General features: G+C 49.4%; 1 protein-coding gene across 3 annotated transcripts in view; it reads right to left on the bottom strand.

Annotated features, from left to right (window-relative positions):
* The window catches only part of LOC140404390 (uncharacterized), a 135,875-nt gene that overhangs the window by 109,298 nt on the left and 11,817 nt on the right, over positions 1 to 14,760 (bottom strand). For all 3 annotated transcript variants that reach the window (XM_072492841.1, XM_072492842.1, XM_072492843.1), the window contains exons 2-4: positions 12,967 to 13,109; positions 4,331 to 4,652; positions 3,523 to 3,620 (exon numbers count right to left, since the gene is read on the bottom strand). In XM_072492841.1, the coding sequence (XP_072348942.1) occupies positions 3,523 to 3,620; positions 4,331 to 4,652; positions 12,967 to 13,109 (563 nt within the window). The remainder of the gene's footprint in view (positions 1 to 3,522; positions 3,621 to 4,330; positions 4,653 to 12,966; positions 13,110 to 14,760) is intronic.

Below are 14,760 nucleotides of genomic sequence, written 5' to 3'. Positions count from 1 at the left end.
TGTTATAATTAGCCTTCCCCCAATTTAGCACATTCATCCTAGGACCACTCTTATCCTTGTCCACCAGCACTTTAAAACTTACTGAATTGTGGTCACTGTTCCCGAAATGCTCTCCTACTGAAACTTCTACTACCTGGCTGGGCTCATTCCCCAATACCAGGTCCAGTCCCGCCCCTTCCCTAGTTGGACTGTCTACATATTGTTTTAAGAAGCCCTCCTGGATGCTCCTTACAAACTGCCCCGTCTAAGCCCCGGCACTAAGTGAGTCCCAGTCAATATTGGGGAAGTTGAAGTTTCCTATCACCACAACCCTGTTGTTTTTACTCTTTTCCAAAATCTGTCTACCTATCTGCTCCTCTATCTCCCGCTGGCTGTTGGGAGGCCTGTAGTAAACCCCCAACATTGTGACTGCACCCTTCTTATTCCTGATCTCTACCCATATAGCCTCACTGCCCTCTGAGGTGTCCTCCCGTAGTACAGCTGTGATATCCTCCCTAACCAGTAGCGCAACTCCGCCACCCCTTTTACATCCCCCTCCATCCCGCCTGAACCATCTAAATCCTGGACCGCTTAGCTGCCAATCCTGCCCTTCCCTCAACCAGGTCTCTGTAATGGCAACAACATCATAGTTCCAAGTACTAATCCAAGCTCTAAGTTCATCTGCATTACCCGTAATACTTCTTGCATTAAAACATATGCACTTCAGGCCACCAGACCCACTGTGTTCAGCAACTTCTCCCTGTCTGCTCTGCCTCAGAGCCACACTGTCCCTATAAGATCTAGGCAACTTAAAACTGATGAAGCTTTGGAGGAATATCGGGAAAGTAGGACAAATCTCAAACGCGCAATAAAGAGGGCTAAAAGGGGTCATGAAATATCTTTGGCTAACAGGGTTAAGGAAAATCCCAAAGCCTTTTATTCATATATAAGGAGCAAGAGGGTGACGAGAGAAAGGATTGGCCCACTCAAAGACAAAAGAGGGAATTTATGCATGGAGTCAGAGGAAATGGGTGAGATTCTTAATGAGTACTTTGCATCTGTATTCACCAAGGAGAGGGACATGACGGATGTTGAGGCTAAGGATGGATGTTTAAATACTCAAGGTCAAGTCAGCATTAGGAAGGGGGAAGTTTTGGGTATTCTAATTGGCATTAAATTGGACAAGTCCCCAGGTCCGGATGGGATCTATCCCAGGTTACTGAGGGAAGCGAGGGAAGAAATAGCTGGGGCCTTAACAGATATCTTTGCAGCATCCTTGAGCACGGGTGAGGTCCCGGAGGACTGGAGAATTGCTAATGTTGCCCCTTTGTTTAAGAAGGGTAACAGGGATAATCCAGGGAATTATAGACCTGTGAGCTTGACGTCCGTGGTAGGCAAACTGTTGGAGAAGATACTGAGGGATAGGATATTTTCACATTTGGAAGAAAATAGACTTATCAGTGATAGGCAGCATGGTTTTGTGCAGGGAAGGTCATGTCTTACAAACCTAATAGAATTCTTTGAGGAAGTGACAAAGTTAATTGATGAGGGAAGGGCTGTAGATGTCATATACATGGACTTCAGTAAGGCATTTGATAAAGTTTCCCATGGCAGGTTGATGGAAAAAGTGATGTCTTATGGGGTTTAGGGTGTACTAGCTAGATGGATAAAGAACTGGCTGGGCAACAGGAGACAGAGAGTAGTGGTGGAAGGGAGTTTCTCAAAATGGAGAAAAGTGACTAGTGGTGTTCCACAGCGATCCGTGCTTGGACCACTGTTGTTTGTGATACACATAAATGATCTGAACGAAGGTATAGGTGGTCTCATTAGCAAGTTTGCAGATGATACTAAGATTGGTGGAGTTGCAGATAGCGAGGTGGGCTGTCAGAGAATACAGCAAAATATAGATAGATTGGAGAGTTGGGCAGAGAAATGGCAGATGGAGTTCAATCCAGGCAAATGCGAGGTGATGCATTTTGGAAGACCTAATTCAAGAGCGGACTATACGGTCAATGGAAGAGCCCTGGGGAAAATTGATGTACAGAGAGATCTGGGAGTTCAGGCCCATTGCACCCTGAAAGTGGCAACGCAGGTCGATAGAGTGGTCAAGAAGGCATACAGCATGCTTGCCTTCATCGGACGGGGTATTGAGTACAAGAGTCAGCAGGTCATGTTACTGTTGTATAGGACTTTGGTTAGGCCACATTTGGAAAACTGCGTGCAGTTCTGGTCGCCACATTACCAGAAGGATGTGGATGCTTTAGAGAGGGTGCAGAGGAGGTTCACCAGGATGTTGCCTGATATGGAGGGTGCTAGCTATGAAGAACGGTTGAGTAGATTAGGATTGTTTTCGTTGGAAAGACGGAGGTTGAGGGGGGACCTGATTTAGGTCTACAAAATTATGAGAGGTATGGACAGGGTGGATAGCAGCAAGCTTTTTCCAAGAGTGGGGGTGTCAATTACAAGGGGTCACGATTTCAAGGTGAGAGGGGGAAAGTTTAAGGGAGATGTGCGTGGAAAGTTTTTTTACGCAGAGGGTGGTGGGTGCCTGGAACGCTTTGCCAGCGGAGGTGGTAGAGGCGGGCACGATAGCATCATTTAAGATGCATCTAGACAGATATATGAACGGGCGGGGAACAGAGGGAAGTAGATCCTTGGAAAATAGAAGACAGGTTTAGATAAAGGATCTGGATCGGCGCAGGCTGGGAGGGCCGAAGGGCCTGTTCCTTAATTTTCTTTGTTCTTTTTCATATCAACACTCTGGCTACTAGAGCAGGTCAGAGGCTAGGAATCTTGCAGCTGGTAACTCCTGACATCCCAAAGCCTGTCCACCACCTACAAGGCTCAAGGTCAGGAGTGTGTTGGAATACTCGCCACTTGCCTGGATGAATGAAGCAGCAACAACACTTCAGGAGCTGAACACTATCCAGGACAAAGCACATCTTTGGACTGTGGGAGGAAACCGGAGCACCCGGAGGAAACCAACGCAGACACGGGGAGAGCGTGCAGACTCCGCACAGAATCGAACCTGGGACCCTGGAGTTGTGAAACAACAGTGCTAACCACGGTGCTATCGTGCCGCCCTTTATGAGCCATTTTGATAGCGCAACAAAGGAAAATATATTTCCTCTGGAGGTTGGGTTGCTAACCAGGGAAGAAAGGTTTTTAAAAATACCAGAGAGGAGGAGATTTTTTTCAAAACAAAAAACTTACGATGATCTTTCATGAGCTGCTTGAAAGTTTCAATAGGAGCTTGCAAAGGGGATTGGATAAATACTTGCAAAGATAAAGATTCTCAGGGCTATGGGGGAAGAGCCAGGGAGTGGGACTTAATTGGATAACTCTTTCAAAGAGCTAGCACAGGCCCAATGGACTAAATGGCCTCCTTCTGTGCTGTAAGGCTCAAAGAGTCAAAGCTTTGAGCAGAGCACAGGGGTTGTGTAACTTGTCTCAGATTGCTCCAGCAATGAGCAGCGTTGAGACAATGGGCTGGGCCTCTACCCACAGACACAGAGCTACACACAACACATTTACCAGTCTTACTTATTTTGCAGGGCTCCACTTTTCTTTTGATCTTCAAGTCGCGACATTTCCAGCATGTTCTTCTCCCCTTCGAGATGAGAAATAGAATTTTCCAATTGCTAAAAATGAAAAATAAGAACAATCAACTCACAAGCAAAAAAGAAATTCTCTGGGGAATGAAGTTTCTCTACAACTTCGTGCTGAAGTTGTTAGGGGCGGCACGGTGGCACAGTGGTTAGCACTGTTGCTTCACAGCGCCAGGGACCCAGGTTCGATTCCCGGCTTGGGTCACTGTCTGCGCGGAGTCTGCACGTTCTCCCCGTGTCTGCGTGGGTTTCCTCCGGGTGCTCCGATTTCCTCCCACAAGTCCGGAAAGACGTGGTTAGGTGAATTGGACATTCTGAATTCTCCCTCAGTGTACCCGAACAGTGTGGCGGCTAGGGGCGTTTCATAGTAACTTCATTGCAGTGGATGTGGGCATTGCTAGTATTTATTGCTCACCCCGAATTGCCCTTGGGAAGGTGGTGATGGCCGTCTTCTTGAACCGCTGTAGACCGCATGGTGTAGGCACACCCACGGTGCTGTTAGGGAGGGAGTCCTGGGATTTTGACTCAGCGACAGTGAAGCAACGGTGATATATTTCCAAGCCAGGATGGTGAGTGACTTGGAGAGGAACCTCCAGGTGGTGGTGTTCCTAGGTATCTGCTGCCCTTGTCCTTCTAGATGGTGAAAGTCACGATTTGGACCTAGTTTTGAACTTTCCCACAGCACTAATTAAATTTGAAAATACACTTTCAATGTATCGGAGAGAAAACAAAACGCCACTCACTTTCTGCTTGACAGACAGCAACTCAATCTTGGCCTTGCTTTCCAGCAGTTGATCCTCGCGTTTCCGCAGTTCCACAGACTGCCCCTCGATCAGGACATGCGCCTCTTTCAGGCGGTCCACCAACTGTGCTCGCCTTTTCCCGCTGTCGAAAAGGCAGGCCTTGAGGTTAACGTCGGAGTGGCCCACAGTCAGCCCTGGAGAGGACGAGCGGAGAGGATCATCGGCTTGGGAGGTGTCCGGGAGGCGGGATAAAGAGTACCGTCTTCTGGCTGTCATCCAATCATAGGGCCCAAGGTCCACTGCTCCATTTGTGAGAGGGGCGCTAGCAGAGAAACAGGAGGGGCACAATGTCAGGTGAAGGCAAGGAACAACCGTTAGTGTGTTGGCAACAAATGTTGGCACTGTATTCGAAACAGACTTGGACTTGCACAGTGCCTTTTACTATCGCGAGACATCTCAAAGTGCTCTCTAACCAACAAATACTTTCCAACAGGAGGCTGCCGGAGCAGGGGGAGACTGTCGCTGGCTGGGCGAGCATTTATTGACCATCCCTAATTGCCCTTTAAGGGACAGTTAAGAGTTAACCACGTTGCTGTGGGTCTGCAGTACAAGGTCAGCCGGACCGGGTAAGGACGGCAGGTTTCCTTCCCTAAAGGACATTAGTGAACCAGATGGGGTTTTACGACAATCGACAATGGTGTCAAGGTCATCGTTAGACTTGTTTTAATTCCAGATATTTTATTGAATACAGTGGTGGGGTTTGAACCTGCGACCCCAGAGTACTCTGGATTACGAGTCCAGTGACATTACCACTACACCACTGCAGAGCGGGGCTGCTGTCGGAGTGGAGGGAACTGCCGGAGCGGGAACCAGTGTCGGAGTGTAGGGAACTGCCGGAGCGGGGACCAGTGTCGGAGTGTAGGGAACTGCCGGAGCGGAAGATACTGTTGTAGCGTAGGGAACTGTCGGAGCGGGGGCCAGTGTCTGAGTGTAGAGAACTGCCGGAGCGGGAGATACTGTCGGAGTGGAGGGAACCTGCAACAGCACACCACTCTCTCGGTGCTGCACTTAATGTCCACCTCAATTTCTGTGCTCAAGCTCTGGAGTTGGACTTGAACCCAGAACCTGGTGATTCTGAGGCGAGGGGGCTACCACCTGAGCCTGAGCTGGCAATTTGCTCCTTCGAGGCCTCCAGACCTCCATTTGAGACCATAAGACATAGGAGCGGAAGTAAGGCCATTCGGCCCATCGAGTCCGCTCCACCATTCAATCATGGCTGATTTTGACTCCATTTACCCGCTCTCTCTCCATAGCCCTTAATTCCTCGAGAAATCAAGAATTTATCAACTTCTGTCTTAAAGACACTCAACGTCCCGGCCTCCACCGCCCTCTGTGACAATGAATTCCACAGACCCACCACTCTCTGGCTGAAGAAATTTCTCATCTCTGTTCTAAAGTGACTCCATTTGACAGACGAGCAGTTGTCTGAGAGGGAAGCTGGGTTCTGGTTCCTCCGGTTATCCGATATCTGGCTCCAACACGCAATGTTCACACATCAACCTCGAGAATGAGGATCAATGAGAAACCTGGCCATTAATGGCACCATAGTGAAGCCAGAGCAGATTCTCACCATGATGGCGATGCATTATTACTTTCCAGCCAAGGTCACTGGACAGCGGGAAAATGAAGACGGGCTGACCAAATATTCTCTGCTCGAGCCATGGTCGCTGAAAATAATTGCATCAATGCTGTCACTTCCACCCGAGACAAGATCAGCTAATTAAACACAGAAAAAACATATTTCTATTGGGAGGCTGACTGATACATTCAAAGATTTTCCTTCATCAGCCTCAGTTAAACAAGAATGCTATTAGGGGCAGCACTGTTGCTTCACAGCGCCAGGATCCCAGATTCGATTCCCAGCTGGGGTCACTGTCTGTGCGGAGTCTGCACGTTCTCCCTCGTGTCTGCGTGGGTTTCATCCGGGTGCTCCGGTTTCCTCCCACAGTCTAAAGACAAGCTTGTTAGGTGAATTGGACATTCTGAATTCTCCCTCTGTGTACCCGAACAGGCGCCGGAATGTGGCGGCTAGGGGCTTTCCACAGTAACTTCATTGCAGTGTTAATTTCAGCCTACTTGTGACAATAAAGATTATTATTATTAATTCTGATATAGATCAAACAAGTATCTTAATCTTGGGCTAAAGGGGTTAAATTAGGAGGGCAGATTGGATAGAGATGCTGGTTTAGTGGTTAAGTCACTGGGCCAGTAATCCAGAAGCCCAGGCTGTGAGATACGGGTTCAAATCCCACCAAGGAAGCTGGTTTGATTACACCATTAGTAGATAATAATAATAAATAATAATAATAATCGCTTATTTTCACAAGTAGGCTTCAATGAAGTTACTGTCAAAAGCCCCTAGTAGCCACATTCCGGCGCCTGTTCAGGGAGGCTGGTACGGGAATTGAACCCGCGCTGCTGGCCTTGTTCTGCAATACAAGCCAGCTGTTTAGCCCACTGTGCTAAACCAGCCCCTCCAGCTATTGGAATAACGGGACATTGGCAATTGGAATATTAGGTGTCGCAGGAAACCTAAAATGGAAAACTCTCAGCAATGGTGGCCATGAAACTATCGCCAATTGGGTTCACGTATGCCCTTACCCTGTCTGGCCGCCATTCGACCCCACAGCTCATCCAACCTGCCCGCTGAATTGGCCTTGCAAGCCAGTCATGGCACGGTAGCTCAGTGGTTAGCATAGTTGCTTCACAGCTCCAGGGTCCCAGGTTCGATTCCCGGCTTGGATCACTGTCTGTGCGGGGTCTGCACGTTCTCTCCGTGTCTGCGTGGGTTTCCTCCGGGTGCTCCGGTTTCCTCCCACAGTTCAAAGATGTGCAGGCTAGGTGGATTGGCCGTGCAAAAATTGTCCTTAGGTTAGGTAGGGTTCCTGAGTTACGGGGGCAGGGGCTTAAGTAGAATACCCTTTCCAAGAGCCGGTGCAGACTCGCTGGGCCAAATGGCCTCTTTCTGCACTGTAAATTCTATGATTCAGTTCAAGGGCAATTATGGGAGGGGACCAAATTCTGTCCTGACTGGTGACACACATCCCATGAAAAAGATTTTTAAAATGCTTGTATTCACTCGAGTATGCAAGATTTCGGGGTAATCTCATTGAGGTGTTTATGATAATTAACGATGTTCAGAGAGCAATGACAGAAACTTTCCCCACTAGGGAGCCTAACGTTAAAATTAGAGTCAGGGTAAGTACTTCCCCATATGAAAGGGTATCGAAAATGTGAAACCCACTCGAACTGAGAATTGGGGGTCAACTGAAAATAGCCAAATTGAGATTGAAGAATTGTTCGGGTTATGGAATTAAGGCGGGTAAATGGAGTTAATATACAGATTAGTGATAATCTAAGTGAATTGCCAAATAGGCTAAAGGGGCTCAATAGCATCATCCTTGCTCCCATCGCCTTGCTCACAGGTATGAAATGAAAATCGCTTATTGTCACAAGTAGGCTTCAAATGAAGTTATTGTGAAAAGCCCCTAGTTGCCACATTCCGGCACCTGTATAGCGCTCACAGCTCAATCCAGCTCACAGAATGAATTGTGCAATGACTGGGTCAGACCGTCCCGCTTTTATTCCCTGGCGTCCGACCCAATAAGCATCCCTCAATCAGTATAACAGAAGCAGATGACCTGGTCATTGTCACATTGCTAGCTTGAGTGGGCTTGCTCAGTGCAAATCGACTGCTGCGTTTCCTACATCGCAATAGCCACCACACTTCAAAGAGGACTCCACTGGCTGGAACATGCTTGGGGGTATTCTGTGGCCGTTAAAGGCCACAAATACAAGTCTCTTCTCCGACATCGGGTTGCCCAGCTGCCCCTTAAGTGTATCCGTGCCAGTCACGACAACCATCTATCTCTCAATGCCAGCAAAATTACAGAGCTGGTCATTGACTTCAGGAAGCAAAGTACTGTACACACCCCTTGTCTGCATTAGCGGGGCCGAGGTGGAGATGGTAAACAGCTTCAAATTCCGAGGGGTGCACATCTCCAAAAATCTGTCCTGGTCCACCCACGTCAATGCTGCTATCACCAAGGAAGCACAACAGTGTCAATACTTCCTCAGGAAACTAAGGAAATTCTGCATGTCCACACTGACTCTTACCAACTTTTACAGAAAGTATCCTATCGGGCTGCATCACAGCCTGGTATGGCAACTGCTCAGTCCAGGACCGCAAGAAACTTCAGAGAGTCGTGAACACTGCCCAGTCCATCACATGAACCTGCCTCCCATCCATTGACTCCATCTACACCTCCCGCTGCCTGGGGAAAGCGGGCAGCATAATCAAAGACCCCTCCTACCCGGCTTACTCACTCTTCCAACTTTGTCCATCAGGCAGGAGATACAAAAGTCTGAGAACACACACAAACAGATTCAAAAACAGCTTCTTCCCCATTGTTACCAGACTCCTAAACGACCCTCTTATAGACTGACCTCATTAACACGACACCCCTGTGTGCTTCACCCGATGCTGGTGTCAATGTAGTTACATTGTGGACCTTGTGTTGCCCTATTATGTATTTTCTTTTTATTTCATTTTCTTTTCATGTACTTAATGATCTGTTTGAGCTGCTCGCAGGAAAATACTTTTCACTGTACCTCGGTACACCTGACAATAAACAAACTCCATCCATCGACCCTAGTGGCAGCGGGTCCAGCATTCTAGCCATTCTTCAGTCAAAGAGCTAATTCTGAGCGCACAGACCTCATTAATTAACTTCGCTTGGCTGATGTGCAATGTGAAAGAAACACATCATCATCGCGTGACCCACTATAACCAACAATATGGTATGGCATTCATCATGAGCTCCATACCAAGCTTAAGCGCAAACAGATTGCACGCACTCTTCACTGTTGTCACCTACAGGCGCGAAGGACAATTCTCCAGTCTTCTCGATCCTAAACTTTCGGCGGGTGAACAAGCAAGCCCATTTGTAGGACTCAAAATGTCAGCACAATCCGAGGCCACAGCCACTTTTAATCTCGAATTGCAGCAAATTGTGTGCATTCTGAGGTACAGTTCTCCATGTGAAGGGCTTCACCTTTGAAACCAATTGAAAACTAACTGCCCGGGGCCACTGGACTTGTGTTTGGCAACCGTTCCATTTAGAGTCACGATTCCGCTGTCACTATGGTAACAATCTAAGCCTAGTGAAGCCTCATCGAGAGGGCAGAAATGATCATTTAACCTCCTGCCGTAATAATGATTCTGAGTATGCTTCGTATTTATCAGTAACATAGTCGGCAACATCTTGCATCCCACTTCTCATCGGACGGCTACCTAATTGTCAACAACTCCTCTGCCTAAAAGAATATAAAAAGACGAAAAGACTGCCTATCCTAGCCTTAAATATATGGAGAACCCACAACACTCTGGGATGGAGAATTCCAAAGATTCACCACCCTTCGAGCAAAGAATTTCTCCCCATCTCAGTCCCAAATGATCGCTCCCAATCCCCCTTATCCTGGGACTGCGCCCTGCCCCCAGTCCCCCCCCCCCCCCCGACCACCACCCCCCCCCCCCCCCCACCCCCCCCCCCCCCCCCTCCCCACCCCACCCCCACCCCCCCCCCACTCCACTCCACTCCACTCCCCCGGGGTTTTAAACTCCCCGGCTAGAGAAAACAATCTTTCAAACCAAACAAAATAAATTGAAACAAACTCCCAACAAGTCTCACCCGCCAATCACTTGTGCGCGCTGGTCAATATCGGCTGGTAGTCTGCCGATTTCCATTAAGCATCCTTAAAAGTTCCGAATTGTTCCAACAGTGTGATATCAGGCAAAATAAATTCAACACTGCCTCCCTTGAGGAGAGGTGGGCAAATATTTGGATAAAGTCATCGGAGCTTCTTGAACGAGGAGGGGTTGGGGGGGCAGGGGTGTGGATAGGGAAGGCTGCAAGTCCGGCATCAGTCTCGATTTTAAAAGCACTCATCCTCATTTTCAAATCCCTCCACGGCTTTGCCCCTCTCTGTCTGCTCTAAACGGGGGCAACAACAAGAGGGCTCAGCTCTGATGCCTTCCAAGGTTGAATAGCCCACCAACCATTGCCGGACTGGCACGCACATTTCTTTTTAAATTAAGGGGCACTTTAGCGCGGCCAATCCTTCTACCCTGTACATCTTTGGGTTGTGGGACGGGCAGCACGGTGGCGCAGTGGTTAGCGCCGCTGCCTCATGACACCGAGGACCAGAGTTCGAGTCCCGGCCCCGGGTCACTGTCCGTGTGGAGCTTGCACATTCTCCCAGTGTCTGCGTGGGTCTCACCCCCACAACCCAAAGATATTTTAAAAACATTTTAAGTGCCCAATTCTTTTTTTTTTCCAATTAAGGGGCAATTTAGCACGGCCAATCCACCCACCCTGCACATCTTTGGGTTGTGGGGGCGAGACCCACGCAGACACGGGGAGAATGTGCAAACTCCACACGGACAGTGACCCAGAGCCGGGATCGAACCCGGGTCCTCGGCCCCGTGAGGCAGAAGTGCTAACCACTGCGCCACCGTGCCGCCCCTGACTGGCACACGCAGTATGAACATTGGCTGCGAGGGCAATGGGCTGGGAGGCCACTGGTGCCAGGGGAAATCTCCAGAGCAAAGGGCAAAGAATTCCACAGTTCAGCACCTTCCTGCGTCGAGTGTTAGTGCCAGAAATATTAGTGTTAAATTAGAAACACTTATTTTGAAAAAAAGCGGTAGTTTAATGTTGGGCAGAAAGGTTAATGGTGACTTGGGACTGTGGGATGGTCTCCATTTCCCACTGGGGAATGGGCGGACACGCTCCTCAGTAACAAGCGGTTGAGTTGCAGAATTACTTACAAGATTTTGCATCGAGGGTTCCTCAGGAGGGAAGATGGATATCAAAGGGCATCACAAGGCAAATTGGCTCCTTGATAATCATTATATAAATAACGTGTCACATTCAGTTTTATTCGGACTGGTCCTGGAGAAAAGAAGAGCAGTACTCTGGGAGTTGGTTTTACTGTTTGTCTGCCAAATGATTTAATGATCACAGTGACTATTGCTTGATATCCACCGGCCCAGATGAATCAGCCAGTCCAGCAAGTATTGATCACAGCCTTCGATCCAAAGCAACCCATCCAATACTGACTTTGGCTCATGAATCTGCATTTATACAGGACCTTTTACAACCTCAGGGGTCTCCAAATCCCTGCACAGCCAGTGAATCATTTTTACTCTCCTCTGAGTGCAGTCACTATTGTCGTGCCACATACGTGGCAGCCAATCTGTGCACAGCAAGCTCCCACAAACATAGAATGGCTACGGTGCAGAAGGAGGCCACTGAGCCCATCAGGTCTGTACCGGCTGTCGGATAGAGCGCCCGACCTAGGCCCTATCTCCGAACACATCTTTGCGCACTAACGGGCAATTTGGCATGACCAGTCCACCTAAACCGTACACCTTTGGACCGTGGGAGGAAACCAGAGCACCCGGAGGAAACCCAAGCACACACGGGGTGAGGACGTGCTGACACCGCACAGTCACCCGAGGCGGGAATCGAACCCGGGTCCCTGGCACTGTGAGGCAGCAGTGCTAACCACTGTGCCGCCGTGTCACCCGCAGGATTATGAGCTGCTTTGAGCGACGTGGAGCGAGGGATAAATATTGGTCGGATCGCTGGGAAAACGTTCCTGCTCTCCTCAAAATAGCGCCCCGGGGGCACATGGGGCTTAGCTTGAATGTCGCACCCAAAAGATGGCATTCCCCGACAGTAAGCCCCTCCCCCCTCAGTTCAGGCACTGGGAGTTCCATTTGTCTAAAAATGTACTTCTAAAATGTTATCGATAGGGTATGTTACGTAACCGTTCAAATTTGACATTTCATTTTGTGCAATACTGCTCAATTTCTTTCAACATAGCATGTGGCTCTGTTGAGGTGCCACACTGCATTTACAATTACAGGTTAGATTTACTATCAAATGTGTGGGCCTGAGGGGGTTTGACAGGGCATGCAGCCTCTCATGATGGACGGACGCAGAACGGTCACCTTTCCCTATTGAGCCTCTGTGGCGGCTAACCCGTGCTTGGGGACCCGCCCCTCAGCACGTGGCCCCGAATCTTGCAACACCTGACCGTCCACAACTCTTTGGGCTGGGAGGCTAAAGGGCATCTTTCGCCGAGCTAATGGTCCCCCAGCAGCGGTTGATGCACATCTGGGTGCGCGTGACTGGAAACACTGGGGCACAGAGTCCTGCGTCACCGAGCTGCTAGATAAACCTCGACAAAAGAAACCGCTGCATCTCTTCCCATGCCTGTGTCAACTGGACGATACGCCCCTCTCTGGCTGCCTTGCCCCAGCTCAGTCATGCCCCTTTACACAACCCCTACTGCCTTGCTGTTAACTCCTTCCCAAAAGCAAGTCATGCTAAATCTTTACTGGCCCTGTTTACTTCGGTTTCGGCTGCTTATGGAAGGGAAGAGATGACGGGGAGAGATCACAAATTTGATTGCTTTAATTTCCTGGGACAAATTGAAGCAGGAATCAAAAAAATAATGATACATGTCAGCAACACAGCGGAATTGTCCGTCGAATCCACGCTCCCTACCTGACGCCATCAGACGGATCATAAAAAAGCCTCCGTGCTAATGGCAGGGGCTCCTCTCGTGATGGGTTAACAGACCCCGGCACCCTCACACCACGGCAGGGGCAGAGCGGATCGAAGCATTCCAGGTCCTCGGGCAGGGAGTCCTAAAACAAAAGGAAGGGGCTTAGATTAAATCGACGAGGAGATGTTCAGCCCTCAGCAGATCTTCCTCCCACACCAGCTCAGAGTCAGATGCTATTGGCTTCCGTGCACACAGTATCAAAATGACAGCTTGCCAGCTTATTTAAAGCCACACTGCTTACATAACATGGTCAAAATAGGGAGACAAATTATTACTAAAGACTCGCCACAGCACACGCTGAGGTTCTCACACATTTGGCTGCGGTCCGGCATGGTGGCGCAGTGGTTAGCACTGCTGCCTCACAGCTCCGGGGTCCTGGGTTCAATTCCGGCCTCGGGTGACTGTCTGTGTGGAGTTTGCACTCTCTCCCCCCCGGGTCTGCGTGGTTTTCCTCCGGGTGCTCCGGCTTCCTCCCACAGTCCAAAGATGCGGAGGCTAGGTGGATTGGCCGCGCTAAATTGCCCCTTCGTGTCCAAAAGGTTAGGTCGGGCTACTGGGTTACAGGGATAGGGTGGAGGCGTGGGCTTAAGTAGGGTGCGCTTGGGCAGATCGGTGGCACAGTGGTTAGCACTGCTGCCTCACGCCGCTGAGGTGCCAGGTTCGATCCCGGCTCTGGGTCACCGTGTGGGGTTTGCACATTCTCCCCGTGTTTGCGTGGGTTTCGCCGCCACAACCCAAAGATGTGCAAGGTAGGTGGATTGGCCACGCTAAATTGCCCCTTAATTGGAAAGAATGAATTGGATACTCTAAATTTATAAAATAAAAAGTAGGGTGCTCTTTCCAAGGGGCCAGTACAGACTTGATGGGCCAAATGGCCTCCTTCTGCACTGTAAATTCTATGCTTCTATACATTCTATGATTCTATTGTGCACTATCCATCCTACAGTGCAAGGGGATCGGTATTGGGGAGCAGGTAGGGTTGAAGTGGACTCGGCACCCCTGAGCTGGAGGTGGCCAGGGCAGGGTGGGGGACGGGACGCAGTGTGGGGGAGGTGTTTAAATTCAGTCGGGTTCCAGTCCCAACCATTATTTTGCTGGACAATTGGAAAGTGTGGAGCTGTTGGACGACATACAGATCAGAGGTGTGGCCATGAGGGATACCTCCTCTCCCCCTAACCCCCCCCCCAGTCAAATAGCACGCTCATGCTTACCGACAGGTGTGACAGACAGCCAACTGAAAGGAGGCGCCACGGGGTTGCACGCTGGGCAGGGCCCAATGTGTGTTGGGGTGAAGTGTCAAGCAAATCAGCAGCTCATTAAGCCGCTGCTTAGGTATGCGAAACTAATTTGGATAGCTCCTTCAAACAGCCAGCACTGACACAATGGGCGAATGATCCCTTGGTGACGATTCTGATCAGATTGGGGAGTGGCGTAGCGGTGTCACAGGTATGTGGCACAGCAATGCGTTATATTACATCTCCATGATAAATGTTGAGCTTCACACATCAGTCTCGAAGGATGCGAGGCAGGGCAGGACTTCATTCGGTGTCTGCAATAAATTCGGTGCACAGTTCAGTAAGGGGAACCCACGGAACATTAAAGCAAAACCGGCTAGTGGGACCAAAGGGCATGAAATTTAAAATCTGTGAAAGGTCAATTGAAAACAGACCTCGGGAAGAAATATGCCCAACGGAGGCATTAGGGACTGGATGATACAATGGGAGAGTTGGAGT

Source organism: Scyliorhinus torazame, chromosome 30 (assembly GCF_047496885.1).
Source record: "Scyliorhinus torazame isolate Kashiwa2021f chromosome 30, sScyTor2.1, whole genome shotgun sequence".
Classification (NCBI taxonomy): domain Eukaryota; kingdom Metazoa; phylum Chordata; class Chondrichthyes; order Carcharhiniformes; family Scyliorhinidae; genus Scyliorhinus; species Scyliorhinus torazame.
This window is presented reverse-complemented; position numbering and strand designations above follow the sequence as displayed.